This window comes from Bacillus rossius, chromosome 10 (assembly GCF_032445375.1).
Source record: "Bacillus rossius redtenbacheri isolate Brsri chromosome 10, Brsri_v3, whole genome shotgun sequence".
In the NCBI taxonomy this organism is placed as follows: Eukaryota; Metazoa; Arthropoda; class Insecta; order Phasmatodea; family Bacillidae; genus Bacillus; species Bacillus rossius.
The window spans coordinates 35895656-35917613 of record NC_086337.1 but is presented as its reverse complement, the minus strand read 5'-3'; the positions used below and the strand labels follow the sequence as shown (position 1 = coordinate 35917613).

The following is a 21958-nucleotide window of genomic DNA, read 5'->3' as shown; positions in this document are numbered from 1 at the left end:
ACCATTTTTAAAATCCGTAATTTTAATGCTAGAGATTCAAGAAAAATCTCAAAATTCATTAAATAAATAACTTATTAATATACTGATTGATTCGATCGATTCCTGTCCTTTTTTCGATCCCTGGTTGATGCAAAACATTTAACTTCATATAAAAAATAATAATTTCAAAAAATCATGATCAAAATCCTAAAAGAGGCTTAAAATCAACTACTACCGTCATTCCATAAGCCATTACGACTACCATCTTGGATATTTGTATTTATTGGCCCCTAAATTTATAAAAAAAATCAATCAGTAATCTACTAATAGAATCGATACTTGGTTCGATCCCTGGGTGGTACAAAACAACTTTATTTTTAAAAAATTACCATAAAAGTGACATGTTTGAGAAAATAAAAACACCGCACGCTCTTTTAAAAAACAAATAATTTTACTACATAAATTCTACACTACTACAAGTACAAAAAAACACAAACAAATGACTAAAGTCTTGCTCAACCTAAACAGACTCTGTCATGTATTCACGTGGTCAAATTAACTTCACTTACTGCTACCACAGCCATGTCGGTGACGCGAACTCACAAGATTTTACCCATCCCAAAACGAGTCCAACACGCACATGATACAGTAGAGTATATACAATGTATTAGTGTAAGTATATATGCGTATACATGTACACAAGGCCGCTGCGCGTCGCCAGTCTGTCCCGAAACGTCACTAGCATGTCGGTGACGCGATCTCACAAGATTTTACCCATCCAAAAAACGAGTCCAACACGCACATGATACAGTCGAGTATATACAATGTATTAGTGTAGGTATATATGCGTAGCTATACATCAGGGGCGCAACAACAGGGGGGGGGAAGGGTATTTCACCCCCCCCCCTTCTGAAACCTTGAAGTGGTGGCAAACGGGGGCAAAGAAAGTGCTGTGTAATCAATTTTTAGATTTTAAAAAAACATCTTAAATAGCACCATTTTCCACCTTGAAATACAAATTTGCCCGGGGGTCGCCCCCCACTTCAATAGGGGGGATCGATGATTCTTTATAAAAAGGTATAATTCCCCCCCCCCCCCCGCCCTTTGGAAATTTAGTTGTTGCGCCCCTGCTATACATGTACACAGGCCGCTGCGCGTCGCCAGTCTGGCGCAACACGTCACGAGCATGTCGGTTTTCGCGAACCCCACAAGTTTCGCTCCCTACCAAAAAAAAAAAAAAAAAAAAAATCGCCCGAACGCGGCTGAAGAAGTTTTTCACTTGTTGGTGGACTTCTCGCAGGACTTCCTGGACATCCTGTCGAAGGTGTCGCGCGGCAGCGTGCAGGAGAAGCTGCAGTGGATCTTCGGGCTGTACGACCTGAACGGCGACGGCCTCATCTCCAAGTCGGAGATGCTGGACGTGGTCACGTCCATCTACGACATGATGGGCCGCTCCACGCTGCCCGCCGTCGAGGAGCACTCGGCCAAGGAGCACGTCGAGAAGATATTCCACGTGAGCCTACCCCCTCCTCCCCCCAGGGGCGTAGGAACCATGGGGGGACAGGGGGGACGTGTCCCCCTGAACTTTTTGGGTGGAGGGGACTGTCCCCCCCAACTTTATAGACCGTGATATTTTTATTTTGTAATATTATTTGTAATTTCTTCACTCATCAAATTTTATCTTAAGGAAACAATGTTAATTTTAACATCGATGTATCCAATGGTTGGATACAAAAACTGCTTAAAAAGCGCTATTTTGCACTTTTAAAATCAAAATTTTCGGAGGAGGACCCCCGGACCACCCACCCCCTTCCCGTCTTAGTAAGAGGGGAATGGGTTTACATGACATCAAAATCATTATTTGTCCCCCCCCCCCCCCAACTTTTTTGAACACAGCTACGCCAATGTCCCCCCCCCCCCCCCGGGTCTGGAGGGAAGCGAGAGCCACACACGAAGTTCCTCCGAAGTTCGGGGCGACTGAAATGCTGCCCCTCGGAAGGGCAACCCTTCAGGATTTTTCTGACAGTAGTGTTTTTAAAAGGTTGTCTGAATTGTTGCCCCTTGGATGGGGCAGCCCTTCAGGATTTTTCTGACAGTGGTTAGTTTGTAAAAACGACTGGAAGGGCAGCCAAGGAGCAACAATTCAGACAACCTTTCAAAAACAGTACTGTCAGAAAAATCCTGATGGGCTGCCCTTCCAAGGGGCAAGTTTTCAGTATTATTTAAGCACTTAAAGAAACATATTTTCAGAAATTGGATGGGCTGCCCTTCCAGTTGCTGTACAAACAAACCATTGCCAGAAAAATCCTGAAGGGCTGCCCTTCCAAGGGGCAACAATTCAGCTCCCCCCGAAGTTCATGCTAGCTTTTTTTTTCCCCCGTTTTATCTCATTGTATAAACCGGTGCGGCATTAAATTTTGCGGTCGATTAGGATAGGTTAGCTACATTATAAATACTTTAAAACACTGTGGATGGTTGGTTATATACTGTAATATCATTTTATGGTTGCTTAGCAAATAACTTTTTAATATGTAGCTATCCTGGGCCCGGACCCAGCTCTTCTTATTTTTATCTCATATACATACTCGCCGTGGTTATTTTTAAGTAAAATAATTTTATAAATAAAGCTTAGTTTGGACTTATAAAAAAACCATAATTTCACCCTGCATTTTCAGGTTAAATAGCGTTCTAAAAAGAGTGTAGGTAAGAAAAAATGTAGCACGTGACTGTAAGATTTGGAGGAGGAGGCCCGTCTCCGATCCTGGGTCCAGGGCCCGTAATCGAATGTGGAGGCCATGCCCTCACCCCCTCTTCAGCCCTTCTCTAAACCCCTTTCCAAAGGACCCGCAGACGAGACGTAACACCACGGAGGCCGTCCAGAGAAACTACAGGCCCGCCCGGGAACACATTACGGTGTGTGGAGCTTCTGAAGAAAACAACGCGATTTGAAAAACTTCTCAGTGTTATCCCAGTGGTGTGTTTCCGTACATCTTTTTTTAAACGTATTTTTTAAAAGATTAAATATGGCTGGGAAAAAAAACTTGTGGTTTACGCTTTTCTCTTCATTTCTCCGCCATTTAATGTTATGGTTACCGCTAAATCTCATAGTTGTCCTGTGCACGCACGATTACAACAAACAGATATCAGCTCTAAATGCGAGTGTACCACAGGAAAAAGAACTTATAACTCATCTGCAGATTCAAAAGGACATTGCTGAATACGCAAATGGAACAGTACCTTCAATACAACTTGAAGAGGAGTTACCTGCGGTGCATGCGCATGTTGGAGCTGGTCAAGACCCGTCCATGATCTACTCGAAGTTCGAGTATGACATGAGATTGGCCAGACTGGACGAACCAAAGATCCAACAGGCAGCGATAGCTGTGTTGGTGCGCAGTATGGACGGAGGGAGGATGATTAACTTTCCAAATATGGAAATCGTGGATCGGCATCTTCTCGCAAGGAATAACATCCCCTTGGACTTGGACGAGCTTTGATCCCTACTGCGCACCAACTTTGAAAGACTCGGAATTTCCATCGATTTCGAGGAAATTAAAAAGCAAGCTGCAATGACCTATGGTCGTTTCGTGTTCGACCACACGAAGCCATTTTATGAATATAAATTGGTCAAAAGACAATAAGGCTTGCAGCAGACCAGCTTACCAAAAACACGAACATGGACGTGACAAGTACAACCGAGGAGAGACAAAGAAGAAGAAAAACAGAGGAGACAGAGATTTTAAGATTGGACACCATTTTAAAAGAATTTTAGATCAAAACGAAAATATTGGATGTTTTAAGCAAAGACTTGAGATATTTTTTAGGATGCTCATCAAGATCCAGAGGATTTTTATATCTCAGACCAAAATTTTTATAATGGACAAAATTTTAACTGAACTGACAAAAGAAGATGGAACAAGAACGAACAGGACGGAAACAAGGAAGCAGGTGATGGAGTGGGCTGAAGAATCAGCAAGAAGGAGAAGAGTGGCAAAGGACAGCAGTCAAGAAGGCAAAGACAGAAAACCCAGAAAGGTAGTGGGATCGGTGCCCTTGCATGTTCATTGCCCCGGGTACTGGCAACCGTCCCGGAGCAATGGCATACAAGAGATCCCACACGGAATGACTGAAGAGTTTTAACATCAGCCGTCGTGTTTTAAAATCTGCATGGATGCATTTGACAAAGTATATTATAAAATTGACAAAGCTATATTCTGGCTGCAGGCACGGCGGCTCAAACAGAATGGATAAGTTGTTTCTGGTTGAGGCAAACGAATGGTGTTTAACCATTCAAAAACATGGCATATGAACATCTGAGGCCAAACATCCTGATGCCATTAAGACCAGGTGACATCAGGATGGAAAGAAGAAAAGTTAGTGCTCCTGGAATACCCTCACGGGTTCAGTCCTAGGAGGTGGAGGTGGTGAGGCTAGGCCGGGCTTCGGCCCGAAACAACTTGTGCACGACGAGAAGACTGCGCGCCAGTTCAGAAGCGACACGGCGCTAGAAGCACCAGCGAGCGTCGCGCTTATCATCCCTTGCTGATACAGATACACCCCTGATTAGGCGGGCCAGGCGAAGCTCAGTTCCTTCCGTTTCTTCCGTTTACGTTGCTTCGAGCGATAAATAGAAGGCCAAAAGTTAAAAGCTTGGCAAGGTTTCGACGGACGGACGGACGGACGGACGGACGGACGGATGTAATTTTTCGGACCATCTGATTGGCTGTATGTAGCGTGATTGACGTACGGATGAGATGTATCATAAGTGCGACGCTCGCTGGTGCTTCTAGCGCTGTGTCTCCTCTGAACTGGCGCGCAGTCTTCTCGTCGTGCATAGGCTTTCGGTGATAAACATATACCTAATTATGTGATGGAGAAATGAAGATAATGGTGCAATGCAGGATCCCAGGATCTCTCGAGGGTTTTCAAGAATCTTTACCGGGTGTTTCAAGCCTGAAAATTATTCTGAAAACACGTGTTTTGATAATTTTCAATCTTATAAAAAAAATAGGAATTAAAAAACTGAACCCGGAAAACAGAAATACTCATACGCCTTCAGCGTAAGCATTTTTTTTTTTTTTTTTTTCGTAAACAGAACCCACTCGGATATCTTGATCAGTATTCAAATAGGTTTCTTTTTTTTTTAGGATCTGCACACCGTATCTGTGCCCGGGGCATTGTGTGTTACGAAATGAAGCAAAATATTTTGTAGCAATCACACACTTCAAGTATTAGGCTAAAACGTTTGGATGAACTGTTTGAAAAAAAAAATCGTTCGCATACCTCTTACGTTTTTTTTTTTTTTGCATGGATTTCCGAAAGGAATATGAATGTCTTTAACCTCGGGTTGGGTGTCACATCGGCTGAGAATTCGACACCGCTTACAGCTCGTAAACTATGAAACCTTCAGAGTTTAAGTAAATATATCTTAGTAGAGCGGACTTTGCTCGTGGTCATTACGTATGACTTGCAGTGATGACGTAACGAACGTTGGTGGGGACCAAGGGCGCCCATACCCGGGGGCAGGGGGGGGCCGTGGCCCCCCCCTAGCTTTCAGGGAAGGAAAAAAAATATAGTGTAGTCAGGTGTTTTACTTTAAAGAAAATTATTTAAATTCGGTATTATGTAGAAGTGGTTCAACACGAAGATATTATTGTATATCGTTTTTTACATGTCTACTTCATTTTTTATGTTAGTTGAAGCATTAGTTTCTGCTGCTGCGATATAAGGTGTTGTGAACAGGGAGAAAACGCTGTTCAAGCGCAACGCCCGTGGCGAGTCATTCCCCTTTGTAATCCTGCCCAAGCTCACTCGATAACACAACGCAACAGATTTAGACAAGTCAGAGTTAGACGACGCGACAGTTGACATGTACTTGTAGACGGCGAAATGTTTTGCTACTTTTTCGTCATAATAATGTGTATGTTCACAAATAACATCTCAAAACAGATTTTTCAATAGTCTTTAGGTCTACAGTTTTATGCATCTGGTCTAGATTTAGTTTAGTGTATTCAGTCAGTAAAGATAACTTAAGTGTAAATAAATCAGTGAAAAGTGTAAAGATAAAAACCATTGTTATTATGTAGTGTTTCTTAGTTTTCCTCATTCGTCACATCCGCTCAGAATATTCACAAATTTTAAGGTAAGCTAACACCTTTAAAGTTACTCAAATAAGAATTATTGTTCAGAAAAGTCTACAACGTAAAATTTATGTTGGAATTTTGAATTTAGAGGAAAACCACTTTTTCCCCTTCAAAAGTGTTTAAAGGGATAAGGATTCCGCTACCTTCAGTAGACTCGGAAGCAATTTACACTGGAATCTCGATTTTACGTACGCTCACGGTCGCTTGGATTGCATTCGTAAAATCGTTATCTTCATAAAATTTTAAACACCCCACCCCGTGAAGATACATGTTATAATTTATTGAACGGAATATATATATAATATAAAATAGTAAAAACAATGACTGCCGTCTTCCCTCTACCCTCCCCTGCGTTCCCCTTATTTTTTTAGCATTCCACAACTTGCCTCATTGCACGAGTGATATAAAAGTGACATCACAGCGACTAAACACAGTTGCACCACGCATTGCATCATGTTAACTTTTGTGTGGTGACAGTAGGTTGTCCGACATGCCTTTCTTGGATATATTTCCTTTTCGTAAGACGCGTGCTACTAAAATAAATTTATATTTGAGTTTGCAAACTTGTCCACTCCTTGCCAGAGACGACTGAACACAGACGAGACTATCCAGGGTAGGGTTGATGAGCTGGAAGCATGGGCGCAAATCTGTAGGATTTCCAGGGGGGGCCCGTGAATTTAATTTAAGAATTTTGCGCTAGAGGTCAACCGAAACAAGTCTTCTCTGGATATTAAGCTCGTATGTTATACACTTTATTTTTACGTAAGTGATATTAACAATAAAGCAGAGCAACATATGTTTTAGTAATTATCAATTAATGACTATAGAAGTGATCTCTCAAACATGTTTGAATAATTTGCTAACCTAAATACATAAAATATCCATGAAAAAATCTATAAAAATAATATACGTGAATATAATGCAAATAGATAACACCCCACCCATACATTACCATTTTCCAAAAGTGTTTATTCTAATTTCAATTTAAAAATAAATGATTAAATTAAAATAAAACAAATATTTAAGGGGGGCTCCCATACAACAAACGTGAAAACAGAATAAAATTTCACAAATGATGTATTTCTGTTGCCGCTATAACACTGCGCCCTAAAAACCCAAAGCGCCACAGCTAATAAACGGATCAACATCAAATGAACGATCGAATCATATTAAAACTCTTAAAGACTATTTTATTTAGTAAAGGCATCAACCAGGTAAAAAAGAAAAAAAAAATTTAATGACACAAATGAAAAATCTCGGAGATAGAACTATGAAATTTATCCTACAGCTAATTGAACCACATACATTTCTCGGCTTATATTTAGTATAATCAGTATTTTGGCAGTGAATTATTTAGTTAAAATATGCCTCTTGATTAGTTATTAAAGAGACGCGTTTGCTTCCTTATTAACTTAAATACGGATGTGTAACGTTTAAATACTTCTTTCTCACTCTTACTTCTGTTTACTCGTGCAGTGTTGCAGTTATCAAATAACAAATGTTATAAAGTGATTATCGGCCATGAATTGTGAAAATTATCGTTTGATAATAAAAGGGGAGTGATTTTAAATTCCATATTGACGAGGAAAAAAATTATTCCATGTATATTCACATGTAACGTACAGAGCAGCTAGCCTTACAGAATGGAGATGAGCTAAAAAATTCCAGAAAATGGTATATAAGTTTCAGTTCGTAAATAAACTAAATTCTGCTATAATTACTGTTAAAGTATTAAGTTGTTTATTTACTGGAAAAAATAACGTTACATAATCACTTAAATAAAATATATATTACCTAAATAATAGTCACTACTTATAAAACAATCAAGCTTATCAGGTGAGAATCAGATTATGTTTTCCATTTCTTCCGCGTCACGAACTTATCCATGTTGATGTTTGCCAAGAAAGCAGAAGACTGGGGCACACGAGAGCAAAACCACTTTAAAAACAGACTACCTGAAACCTATAATACTGTCGTTTCAGATGACAAGGTAGTGTGGGTAACAATAGGGAGGAAAAGCTAACGGAACCCTACCCTAGCTTCTTCCTTTGGAATGAACGTTTTCTGGGAATTAAGGGTTTCAAAGTTCTCACTGGAAAACTCCATACCATGGCTTTCGCAGAAGAGTAGGGGAAAATAACTACGGAACTCAAAGGTAGGAATATAAAGCATGTCAAAGTGTCTGTCGTCGTTGTAAATAATAATCTGATATATATGTTGTGTACACCATTAACTTTAAAATCACGAAGTGGGCCCCCCCAAGGAGGGGCCCATTAATTCCAGGGGGGCCCGGGCCCCCCTGGCCCCCCCGGGATCTACGCCCATGGCTGGAAGAATTCCCTGCCTTGCATTTTTATGGACTTCACCTTATCATATTTATCAGTTAATCTTTAACAGATCGGCTTGAAAAATATTAATGAACGCACTTTTAGTAACATAATCGAGGAGAACAAGCACACAGTTCAGTGTACACCTGTATTGTTTCATAAAAGTGATCATAGGTAGGGATTGGAAAAATTCGCGGTTTCAATGACCACTAGGATATACTCCACGATTCTCTATGTACTCGGGCAAATATCACCTGGCTATTGGCAACCGACTCGGGACACCTGTTTATTGCGATTATTATGATTCGATACTTCTTTTGTTGAGTGTTTGCCATTGGCTCAGAGTCCTTCAGGTAAATTGCGGTCCAATCACTGACGCAGCATTAAGCTAAACGAGTTTGGATTCCAGCCTGTCTCGAAAGGAATCCACGAATATTTACGGTCTCTAATCATAGGCTTATTTGGTGAAGAAAAACGCTGCTCTGTAACGACAGACATCCATTAAAAACACAGTACATTTTAGTGCGAGAAGCCCTTGAATTTGTGATAGCCATAGGGAATTATTTGTTTGTATAGTAAGTTAAAAAAAGCTTAGTTAAAAACCCGCTCGTCACGTCTACTTGCTGCGTCACTTATACCATTTTTGAGCGTTTTTTACTGGGAAACCGATGCAGCGAAGGTAATGAATGCGACACATGTCAAGATAATGCCTAATGGCATGGGTTGCTGGATATTAGCGGAAAGGAGAGGAAGTAGCTAGGTACTCAATATCGTTTCTTTCTCTCACGCTTCACAAGGTTTCAAGCTCAGTTGCTATGCTCACGAGCTGGAAATGTTGGAATGGGTAAGGAATGTTGAGTATAGTTCATTTGCAGTAAAATTAATATTTTTACAGCCTTGATATAATTTTTCAATCGAAGAAATTTCGAACTTTGCGACAAATAGTGTACCTAGTCCATTTTTTTCTTTTCGATTTTGAGTTTGATGACGCAATAACGTATACAATATTCACTAACGGTAAATGGATGTAGTATTAGCTTAAAAATATGAATACGCTGTGCATTAAAATTAATATTTTTATATGTTTTCATAGTTTTTTAAATTTTTTATTAAATATATTTTGGTGTCAAATTTTCCGAATTTTAGATGGTTCCTGAAAAATGTATTCGTAAAATCGCGGCTTCGTTGAGTCCGGGCTCCGTAAAATCGAGGTTCTAATGTACTCTTAATTCTGAAGTTAAGTACTGAACATGTTATTTAAGGGTTTATCAGGGCCGTATTTACGCGCAGGCTATCTAGGCTGTAGCCTATGGGCCCGCACCACAAATGGGGGCCCGCACCACACGACACGAAAAAAAAATTATACTGCGACGTGGATCTTCTTATATTCTTAAAATATGCGTCGACATAGTGTCCAGTTGTTTTGTGTGGATTAATTGCGCCGAACTAAACTCTTCTGTGGAAAGCTGATATATGAGTTATGTCAGCATTTAGAAATTTTCGATTATTTTCATTGGTTTTGGTGTCACTTAATTCCTTAACCTCTAAATACTGTTTGGTTAAATTGTCTAGTTAAATAATAAACTAATTTTTTCTGCGCTTTTCTATCACTAAATAAACTTATAGTCCTCGACTACTGAATCCATCTGTGCTAATTCTAAATGATAAGCAATTATGATTCATATCTAAACATAGTAATATACATTTAATTGTGAAACAATTTTTGACTATAATTATAAGCGTAGTTCAGGTGTTACATTTAAAAACAACTGTTTTCTGACTGTGATAACATATTTAAATCGCTTCTCTCCCAAAGTTGAATCTTTTGACCAACACTTTTTAAACTTTATAATTATTTTAATTTAATTTGTACGCGACATTTATTTATGGGTAAAAAGAGCAATTAGTTGAAGGACTGTATTCTTGATATCCGTTTACCCGAGACGCTGCAAAAGTATAAGGACTGTATTCCTGCATTTTTGTTGCTAAAAATTCATTTGTTTCAATAAAATAGTTAATAATTAATTAATAAAGTAGCCAATATAGATTTTTTATGGCGAATGAGTACTGTAGTCTAGTATTTTAGTAACAGGACAAAAAATTTTAATAGGGTCAGAACTGGAACTATTTTATGGCTAGTAACAAGCCGCAGTTGTCTTCCAAAATATTAAAAATACTTCATACCCCTAAGTCTGGCCCCCCCCTACAAATTATCATATGGGCGCCCTTGGTGGGGACCGTCAAATTGAAGACAGTGAGAGCTGCAACTTCGAAAGTAATAGAAAGATTTGCGTGATTTGAACTTTAATTTGCTCGTGAATAAGCCCTGAGTGGTTTTAGTTGAGTGGAATAACTATATGGTTACTAACTTTGGTTTTCGAGCCATTGATCGCAAAATGCCCAAGCGAAAACGGGTTATGTTGGAGAAAAGAAAGAAAACAAGCGGAATCGCCCTATCAGAAGCAATTAAAAATGCAGAGAAGTGTCTTGTGTATCGAATAAGGCAAAACGTAGCCCAGAGAAATGAGCCAGTGGGGCAAAACTAGCCCCCGAACGAGGCGCGAAATTTACGCTCGAGCGAGCCTCAGGCGTCTACCTCGTGAGAAGCGACGGGGAATGCAGAATATTGTTTGGTAAAGGACGTGGATATGTTCTCTGATGTTATACAGAGTCAGTTGAGCCATTGGTTTGGTGACGCAATTTTTCTGGCGTGGCCGTCAATTATAGACGTTCATCGAATTCACATCAAAAAATTAAAGCAATATCAATTTTTTTTTAAGTTATTTTATTTATTTCATAGACAAAATTTCTGTTCAGCGCGATGGAAATTCACGAAACAAGCCCCTGGCTTATGTAGTCCAAAAATACAGCGTACCGAGAATTTTTCCAATGCGAGGATTTAACCGCCCCCATCCCTTCCCCTACTTTCGCAAGAAACAACTCGCTCCACGGCCGTCAGCGCGGATTTTCCCGTGTTTAGTTTGACAGAAGAAAAGAGAAGAAACAGGAGGTGGAAGAGCGAAAAAGGGGGGAGAAAAAAAAGAGAGTGGTCGAGGGTTCCCCTCAGTCTGGTTTCGAGGTGTGACGTGCTTTGCCCACAAAGAAACACGGCAGGAGGTAACCGTGGCAACGGGCGAGCCGCGTCGCCATGGCAACGGGCGGAGGGCTAGTCCCGCGTTACCTCCCCTTCTGCCGTTTGATCCCCTCCCTCCCCCACCCTTCCTCTCTCCCACACCGGGCCGCCGGCTGCAGACGCGAGCGACCCTGGCGGCACGGCGACGAACTACACGGTTTCCACAGGTAGACGGGCTGCTCAAAGGCCCGTCGACAAATCGCACTCTCCCACAAACTGATCGCTGATTGGTCCACGTGACAATCTGGCGTCGTTTGTGGTGTGGACAGTAGCCTGAATAAGATTGGTCACCTTGAACTTTTTGTTCCACTATGTGTCCTTTGTTAGGATATAAGGAGACGAACACTAGTGATATTTGTTGTTTCTGTTCTCGTTTCGTGAAGGCAAACAGAAAATACCGGGCGGTGTGGTACAAAGCCAAGAAGACCGAGACAAAATATTGATCAGCGCTGCCCGTTTGTGACCGGCACTTTTCAGAGGTCGAACACACAAATTCATTTTTGCAGTGTGCTTAGAAACACATTAGGGCACGTATTAGGGCACAGCCATTAGCAGTGGTATTGTAATCATATACCTTTCATAAGTAATTATTTTTATTTAAGAATTTCAGATTTTGAAAAAGCACTTAAGGGTCCTTAGATAGTTGACATATGTATCCCAGAATAATGTAAAGAAACAAGGTGAACATTAAACTAAGATAATACTGGTGCAATTGTTTTGGTTCATTGTAGGTTGGGGGGAAAAAAAACAGCTTTAGAAATGTTATGCTTACACAATCATGGTAGTATGTCTTTTTAGGTCATTTATAGACCTTTACTTTTTCCTTCTGTCTTAAATCCTTTTAAGTGTGATACAGTAGATAATCCTTTTTGAGTAACATTTGTAGCTATCCAAAAATTGTATTTTATATGATGGATTGCGTTAAAACTGAAATAACGCCGAAAAGCATGTCAAAATACCGCATAAATTCATAATGCAAGTTAATACACCATAGAGCACAGGGGCGCACAACTAAATTTCCAAAGGTGGGGCAATATACCTTTTTATAAAGAAACATCGATCCCCTCCATTGAAGCGGGGGGTCTGGGGTCCCCCCGGGAAAATTTGTATTTCAAGGTGGAAAATGGTGCTATTTAAGCAGTTTTATTATCTAAAAATTGATTATACAGCACTTTCTTTGCCCCCGTTTGCCCTCACATCAAGGTTTCAGAAGGGGGGCAAAATACCATTGCCGCCTCCCCCTCCCCCCTGTTGATGCGCCCCTTGATAGAGCACAGAAATGCGTGTTATATCGTGAAATTAAGTAGCATTTTATGAAAACTTGATTCAAATCTTAAACAAAGTAATCTTTTAATGTTTGTAATTCAAGGAATGTCATTTCCAGACAAAAAAAAATGTACTAAAGTGCATGGATCACAAAAATTAATTGAATTAGTTTTATTATACATCTCTTATTTAATCACTTTTAAACCACAAATTTTTGCTAACTTATATTTTTGTTGTGAATGTATCTGTTTTAGACAAATTTATTACTAATGATTTTATCTTAAAAAGGTTGCATATAAATTTTACCACTATAGTGGTGGAGTATTATTAAAAACAGCTTTTATACAAACAAAAACAATAACACAAAAACCCTTCATTTTAAAAATGAAATTGAGATAAAAATAAAACAAATAAAATCTTGTGTCTAATAATCCCTAAAAAAAAAAAAGTACATTAGTTCTAATATAAAATTAGGTGCAATTGTTCACTTGATTTAGATATTATTTAAAAAAAATTGTGATTACATTTTGTAATAGTTTGAATAACACCAGCCTCGTTATTGTAAAGTGACAAAAATATGGTCCCTTCAGGTTTGTGTTATCGAGGTTTGACTGTGTTTCCGGAGTTGCTAAATTTTAAATTTTTTTGTTCGACGCGATCCTCGGTCGCTGACGTGGCGGTGGGCTCGACCGATGTTCGCAGCAAATCGACCAGAACAAGGACGGTGTGGTGACCATCGACGAGCTGGTGGCCTGGTGCTCGCGGGACGAGCAGATCCTGCAGTCCTTGGAGACCCTGGACACCGTGTTGTGATCTCGCTCGACGCTTTTGCGTCCGTCGGCAACACGTCTGCGTTCTGGGTGACAAGACCAAAAAAAAAAAACACCCATGGCCTGCCCGCCAGAAGACATCCCACTTCTGAGGTGTCGCGTTTCGGGTGCCACCACCAAGAGTTCCGAGACAGCAAAAGCCAAAAACAGAGGACACTTTTACATATCAAAATAACCCGACAGATGCCGACGCACATTTTCCGTACGTACTACAGGCATTTGTAATTTTCTTCCACGTTTCAAATACACGAAACTTTCAGTCTGCAAACTTGAGACCACTTTAAAAATATATATATTAGCACATTATTCCTTAGGTACATTCGAAACACTTGTAAATTGTTTATATGTTCAGAAAAGAGAATGAAACAGAACCAATGGAGCAAGAATTTCTGTTAACAGATACAATTTAAAAAAATCTAAAATCTTTTAAAATAGCACCATATTTCAAATTTTAAAAATATAATTTTTACATTACAGTTATGTACAAAACGTCATTGTGTGAAAACACAAATGTGCTAGTTTTTAATTTAAGATTATTTATCACTGGTATGAAATAATCAGTTATTTTAATCTTGAGATGAAATGGTTATTCTTGGATATTTATATGCATATACCTAATATACAAACCATTAAAGAACTTATGTCTAGGTTTTACGTGTCCTTTATACGAATTCGTTAATACATATTTCAATAAATAACTTCAAAAACATTTCTTATAACGTATGCTATACCTTATTATTTTTCAGCAAGGACAAGTAGGTAGTAATGTTTATAAGAATATGAATTAATGCAACAAGAGTTGAAACTGTCTGAAACATTTAAATAATATTCATAAAATAATTACATCGAAGTTTACTTCTATGTCATATTGTTAAAAATACTCACAAAGTTGATTGTAATCACTGATTCCCACATCATGACATTTCATTGCTCCTGTGCGCTTTGAACAACAGTTTTAATTTGAGATGTTTTCTTTTTTGATGTTATTTCCAACTAATTAACATTTTCTTGTTGCTCTCAGCAGTTAAACTGCCTCTCCCATTCTTTTCAGGCACCCCACTGTCTTCATTAAGCAACTCTAGCAGTGTGTCTACTAATATGTACCTGGTTAACCTAGGTAATGACTTATTCAGAACCTTTAAATTAATTTCACTTACCATTTTTTTTATGTCACAGGAGTTTATTATTTCTATGTTAATTATAACTTACAAAATTTCACATCAGAAAGTGTAATAGAAAACTGTTTTAACTATTTGCAGGAACCAACATACCAATTTTAGGAAGATTTCAAAGAAGTACTACCTATCTATTGTAGCTGTTACCTTTGAATATATATACTGTATAGAAGTCGCGAGTGGATAGGATTTACTCTACGTTTTTCAGAATCGTATGATGAGCAGCTTGGGAACTTCACCGCTGCAGTGCGTTGCCGTAACGCCCCGTATCGTCTTAGTTGTTATTTACACGTTAGAGCGCAGCGCTGTCGCCCGCTGTCATTCCCCGCACCCCTCATCCATCATTCACTGCAGCTCAACGTCGTTCTGGGGAAGGGGGAAGGGGTGTTTGAAGAGTTAGACACTTGTCCGCTAGGGACCACCACAAGTCGATGCCCTAGAGATGGTGGCGATTGCGGCGGTGAATTAACCAACTACCTAAAAACCGTATTAGAAATTTTAACCTGGGCTGGCGACTTCTATACAGTATATATATTCAAAGCTGTTACCAAGAAGTCACTTCTAGAAAATTTTATATATTTTTTTGTTTCATTGTTTAGACCCCAAAACTAACAACTCTAAAGTTTATATGTATATATTTTATATGTCCAATTTTGTGGACACGATAACTGTTGCACAAATCACTTCCAATCTGATAACATAAAATCTAGTAGTGGAAAATCTCAGTCAAGAACTTTAATGGGCAATATCCGACCAAAGGGATAGAAATGGGGAAGGTTCTTTAAAAAACAGAAAAATTGTTCTAACTCCCATAATATGGAAAATATCACATCCGTTTGAACGTTTTCTAACTCGTATTAAGATGCCAAAATCTTTTTTGTCTGAATAAGTTTTTTATACGACCAACCATAACTTCAAGGGGTTGGAAAAACAAGGGATGGTGGACAAAAAAAATCATAACTCTGTTTGTAGGCATTACATCGAATTTGTACACATTGTGTATTAATCTTATAATTTTTATCTAAAACTTTTGTGTGAAACAATTTTTCATTAGATGAACTATTGCTGCAAGGTGTAAAAAAAAAAAATAACTCCCTTAGTATGTACACTATCCAAACCATATAAATTGTTTCTAAATTTTATAATTTTTATCTAAAACTTTTGTCTGAAACAATTTTTGATAATACAAACAATTAATGCAAGGGGTGGAAATAACAAGGGTAGAAAAACAAAATGTCATTACTATTTTTTAGTACATCTACTTTCATTTCCACCATTATAATTTATTGTAAAACGCCAAAACTTGATCTAAAACCTTTGGCCGGAACAATTATCAATGAAAAGAACTCTTACTGTAAAAACAAGGTTTGAAATTTTAAACAAAAATTAAACTTTTCAAGTATCAAATTCATCTGAATTTATTAATAACTATCTTAATAACCTTAAATCTTAATCCAAAAAAAAAAAAAATAATTATACGACCACATATTAGTGTAAGGGATGAAAAATAGTCTTTGAAGATAAAAAATAATTGCATGACTACCTTACCATGCATATTATTAAATATATTAAGACATTCAATGCTGGATGTATTAAGTTAAAAATCATTCAAAATATTTGCACTGTATGGAATATGAGAAAATGTTAAATTTATCTTTTTTTAATATTGATGAACATATAGGATGTTATGTCGGCTACATTAAGTTCTTAAAATGTTCCAGGAGTTTATAGAAGTTTCCACAATATTTCCAAAAAAATAGGTATTTCGAAATCTACCTACAACTGTAGGCTGTGCCGAAAGGGATTTATGTTAAAAAGCCAAAACCATTTCAGATAAAATTTCCAAACGGACAGTCTACTACTATTTATATATAATGTTCGACTGTATGCTGAAGTTAAAATGCTGTTGAAAATGATAACTTAGACTTTTCAGGACTTTCGTGACAAGTCCCCTAGTTTCCTTTTTCATAACTATCGTGACTTGTAGACACACTGCCTAGTTGCTTCTACTACACTATTTATGATTCTAGTTCCTATTTTAGATCTAGCATTCTAGTTCCCATTTTTCACCATTGGATACATCATTCTTACATGGCAAGGAGAACACAATAACACGCAAAATGCTACCCAATTTTTTTTTCTTTTCTAATTTTCCTTTTATCTTTTTCTGAAAAATATACTCACAACATTTACTTGTCATACATACCCACTAATTCCATCAATTATTTTTATTTGCATCTTTTTTATTCTGATTGCACGGCCAAAAGTCTTGCATGCTTAGCAATTTACAAATGAATCTTTTCATCTGCTGAAACAAACCTTCATTTTTTTTTAGGTTGTAAGCTTTGTAACACTTAGGCAATATTTTTAACCTTATATATGATCTCTGCATTTTTAATTTTTTACATTCACATTTTCTCCTACAGCTGCTTGCATGAAACTCTCTCTGTGGTTGGGTCGTTTTATTCATCAAAATATTCTCCCTCACCCCCTTTCCAACCCTAATCCAACCCTCAAAATGGCTAAGCATTAAAATAATCCATAGAGTATGAAAGAGGCTTTCTTTTTTTTTAAGTTTTCGAGCAGTAGAGATACATTTTCGTGCTTAGAACATTCAAATTTAAATGATTCCACAAACTCAAACTATTGATTGTGCGCAAGTATTACACAACTGATCACAGAAACTTTCAGCTCTTAATGTTGTGTGTAAAAGACAAATTCAACAGCGATAGTTTGCTTGAAAAATGCCATTCTGTAGATGCATATTACCACATTCCTGACAGGTCACAAATATAGTTTAGTTTCTTAACAAAGATATAATGTCCGAAAGAGGTCAACCAAGTCTTTCTCTTAATTTCAAGACACAGCCTTCTCTTTTTGTCTTGAGACGCAAGATACATTATATTACTATCGTCTCGAAATCTAAAGGCTGCTAACTTGAAAAAGTTTCTGCCATCAAATGGTATTTAAAGAATGTCTTATCAATAGGGGCAAGATTATGTGGTGGATTGCGATAAAACTGAAATAACATCGAAAACTTGTCAATACACCGTATTAACACAGAATGCAATTTTAAAAAAAATTAAATTAAGCAGCATTAAACCAAAACTTAATTCAAATAACAAAAAAGTAATCTTTTAATGTTTGAAATGTCATTATTTCTGTACAAATTTTATACCAATGTGAATAGATCAGAAAATAACCATTTATTTTTTATTGTGCATCTCTTGTTGAATCCCTTTTAAACTTTTTATTGTTCTGATTATCTGTTTTTGACAAATTTATTTAAAATTATTTTTTTCATAAAAATGCAGCGTGCCAATACTCCACTTTTTTTTTTGATGAAATAAGTATCACAAAACAGAATTTAGAAAAAGTCAATGACAAAAATTTTTTCTAATTTAAAATAAAGTTGGACTAAAAATAAAACCATAAAATCTTGTACCCACTTATCAAGTATGGGAAAAATCGTGATCTTTCAAACTGCAACTTGGTTTTTAACATATCTTGTGAACTGACTAAGGACACCCCAATTCCAATGAAAAGTTTGAACAAACTGATAACCATCGAGTTACGTCTTGAGAGTACAGACGCTTGGTCCAGTTCCGGGTTTAACAATAACAATAATGTAGTTCTGCTTCTGCACAAAGGTGCTATTATAAAAAAAATTTTCAAAAATTTTATATAAGTGTTAAAAAGTGAACTTATTGATGTTTTAGTGATTTTATTCTTCCTAGAAGCAGTGGTTAGGAAAAAAAAAAAAAGACAATACAAACAAAAACGTTTGCAGTTCAGATTCACACATTATATTCAGAAAATGAGCTCACCATGCATCTGTCTTCGCTTGACATCTGCTGTTCTTCGTAAACACTCGACTAAACTTATAAATTGTTACTGTTGTGATGGTACACAGATTATATGGCATTTGTTACTATAAAAAAAAAATCTCTATTTAAAAGAAGAAGTTATAATTTTATTACCAAAAAGTTTATTCTGTCAAAACTAGACAAAAATTATAGCAATACAATTTAATGTAGTTAATGCATATAACTTGGGTGTGTTCACCCTTCAGTATTTTATATATTCTTTTTTAAAAAATATTATTCGTATGATATGAACTGATTTATCTCTTTTACATATACATATATATATATATAAATATTGTACATAGTGATTCACAGTGCTATATAAATAAATACTTTATTCACTTCAACTTTCTCCATCTGCCATTATTTAAAAGTAATTGAAGTCAACACAAGATGTTTGAAAAATCCTTGCATGATATTCACCCTAACATATGGATTAAAATGTGCAAAAAAAACTTAAATCCATTAAGATACATTGTCATTTAGTATATACTTAAGTTACTTTAAATCTCACAAGTCCTTGCTACCATAATAAAATCATCTAAAATGGTTAATTTTGGTATTTGTATATAATGAAATAAGATTAATTAGTATTTAAAATACCAAATAAAACTATGAAATTATATTTAGCTCTGGGTCATGAAGTTAAAATGATTTATGAGTCTTTAAGGCAATTAAAAGGTAATTTGTTTTATTCATAATTGAATTAACAGTGGTGACACATGTAATCCCTCCCAAAACATAATGTGCCAAACAAAACTAGCAATAATGATGTATGAAAGCAAAATAAAACCTCAAAATAATATGGCAGTATTTGTTGGAGACCTAATTCTTTTTTTTCTGTTGCGTTACAGACTAAATACACTACTATATGTAGGTAATTTTTCGGCAATATAAAATTACAACTCTTTGTTATTACTGTGCAGCTTTATCATACACTGTGCTTTTAAAGTGTAAATTCTCTGAAAGAATATTTCAAAAGACTGCCAAAATTATTAACTGAGCCCAACTGATATTAGCACTTTATCCAATGTTTAAACTTGAGCTGCAAAACTGCAGCAGGGATAGAGCTGACAATCTGAACAGAACATCTTGCAAGCTTTCAGTCTGCTAGTTTTGTTTTCTTCCACATTGTATTGCAAATGTTTATGCACTTTAAACTCTGCCAAACATATGCTTTTTCAAATTAACTAGTTTTGCATTGTGTCCTCAGGACAACAACATAAGGATATATTGTTACTGTAATCCTATCAGATTATAAAATCATGCAAATTGTTATCCGGAACATTTTTTGCATGGGTATGTGTGTGTCGCCACTGAAAACATAAATTTTTACTTCCTTTCAATTTTTTTCTATGTGTATATTTTTACACTACTGATGCACAATGCAAACTATCTCTTGTTACCATGTTCTGTGTATAGTTCCCAATTAATATTCTATAATCAGAATAATTGTATACCTTGTTCTAAAGGTTTGTTTCAATGTATTTTGTACTCATGTAAATAGTGTTTTTGTCTGTGTTTGTCTTTGTTTTTGTAATTGTCACCTGTAGGACATGATTAGGCAATGGTTTCGCACAAAGAATTATTGGCATGCCTTTTAGCACCTTGTTTCCAATTCTGTTAGGCATAAGATAGTTTTGTGTTTCACTTATTTGTTAGCATTTGATGTAGAAAGCGTAATAGACAATCAGAGCTTCTCATGTGACTCTTTGGTTAGACGTCACATTTCTTTGCATCTTCTACTTTTGTGCCGAGCGTTTTCTCGTAGCGGTCTAATTTAGCCCCAACTCCTGCATTTCACTGTCTTCTGATCATTTCAACAAATTGAATCTACTTAATGTTTTACTGCATATTGAATCACTTAATATGAAAATTTCTTTAACCTACTTACTGTAAATTCTAATTCTTCTGACTGCATTGTATTCAATTTAGGAACATAGTAACTTCACTTTTCAAGTTATTTTAATGTCATGCATGATTCAGACAGTTTACATACATTGAAATCCTCTAAAGAAATCTCTAAGTATTTTAAATTGTGTATTTAAGTTCATGAAAAAAAAACTTTGAAACTTCGATATGTACTTATGTGTGTTATGGATCAATGAAATATTAAGTATTTCAGCTTATAAATCCACAAAATCTTGATAAGATATTTTCAAAAGGGGTCCACTGTATGTACTGTATTTTTTTCAGGCAGTGCAGACTTACATAAACCTTTCCTGTAGAGTATAGTTATATATTTTCAATTCCTGTATAGTATTGTTATATATTTTCAATAAGAAATCATTTCTTGCAGTAAGTAACATTGCAATAAATGTATATTAAAAATATAGTATGTAGTTGGTTAACAATTGAATAACCAAAGAAAAGTTTTGTGGCTACATTTATAGTCCCAACAAAAAATAAAAGACTGCAAATTTAACTAAAGCACAGGTGTAAAAAAATAAGCTACCAAAATGGAATGCACTTATTAAATCCCCATATAGGTATATTATAAACTGGTATAAAAAAATTTTAACATTAAGATATATAGGTAAATGAATCCTATTAAAACAACAGTACAATACAAATAACTCATTGAATAAAAAAAATAGGATGAAATCTTAAATATACAATTGTAAATTAGATAAAATTTTTTGGATAACTCAGTGGCACAATTTTGATAATTTTAAAATGCTATCTATTGCTTCATATATAAATATATTATATAATATGCTATAGCTAATACACAATATTAATTTCCAGTACTGTAAAACAGGGTAAATAGAAATACAGGTTTGAACAGAAAAAATCTGCTAAAAGAATCTTTGTACATAAAATTATTTAATTTAAATTTTATTTATTTAAAATTTTTCACCAATATTGTTTGGAGTGATTGATCAAAGAATTTTGTTTTTTTATGATTTTTTGAGCAGACTAATTCTATTTACCCTATTTTATGGCACCTTAATGATAACATATTGGTTTATTTAATGATGCTAAAAAAAACTTAAGCACAATCTGTCAAAAATAAATTATAATGAAGAAGAAAAAAATTTTAAGGCTTAAATGCACACAAAGAACTACTAGTTATGATATAAGTCTTTTCTAACTGTGAGTACTTTGTTACTGTTGACTTTTTCGATTTTTGAACAATGTAGATTCAGAAAATAAGATTTTTTTCAATAAGCTTTATATTTATACGATTAAATAATTACAAAATCCGAATGGACATTTTTTTTTTATGTATTCTTAAG

General features: G+C 36.2%; 1 protein-coding gene across 1 annotated transcript in view; it reads left to right on the top strand.

The window, feature by feature from the left end:
• The window catches only part of LOC134535951 (Kv channel-interacting protein 4-like), a 142355-nt gene extending 127954 nt beyond the window's left edge, over positions 1–14401 (top strand). Inside the window, exons 5-6 of the mRNA XM_063375379.1 lie at positions 1280–1492; positions 13551–14401. Coding sequence (XP_063231449.1) covers positions 1280–1492; positions 13551–13661 — 324 coding nt within the window. The 3' untranslated portion in view covers positions 13662–14401. The remainder of the gene's footprint in view (positions 1–1279; positions 1493–13550) is intronic.
• The last annotated feature ends 7557 nt before the right edge of the window (positions 14402–21958 follow it).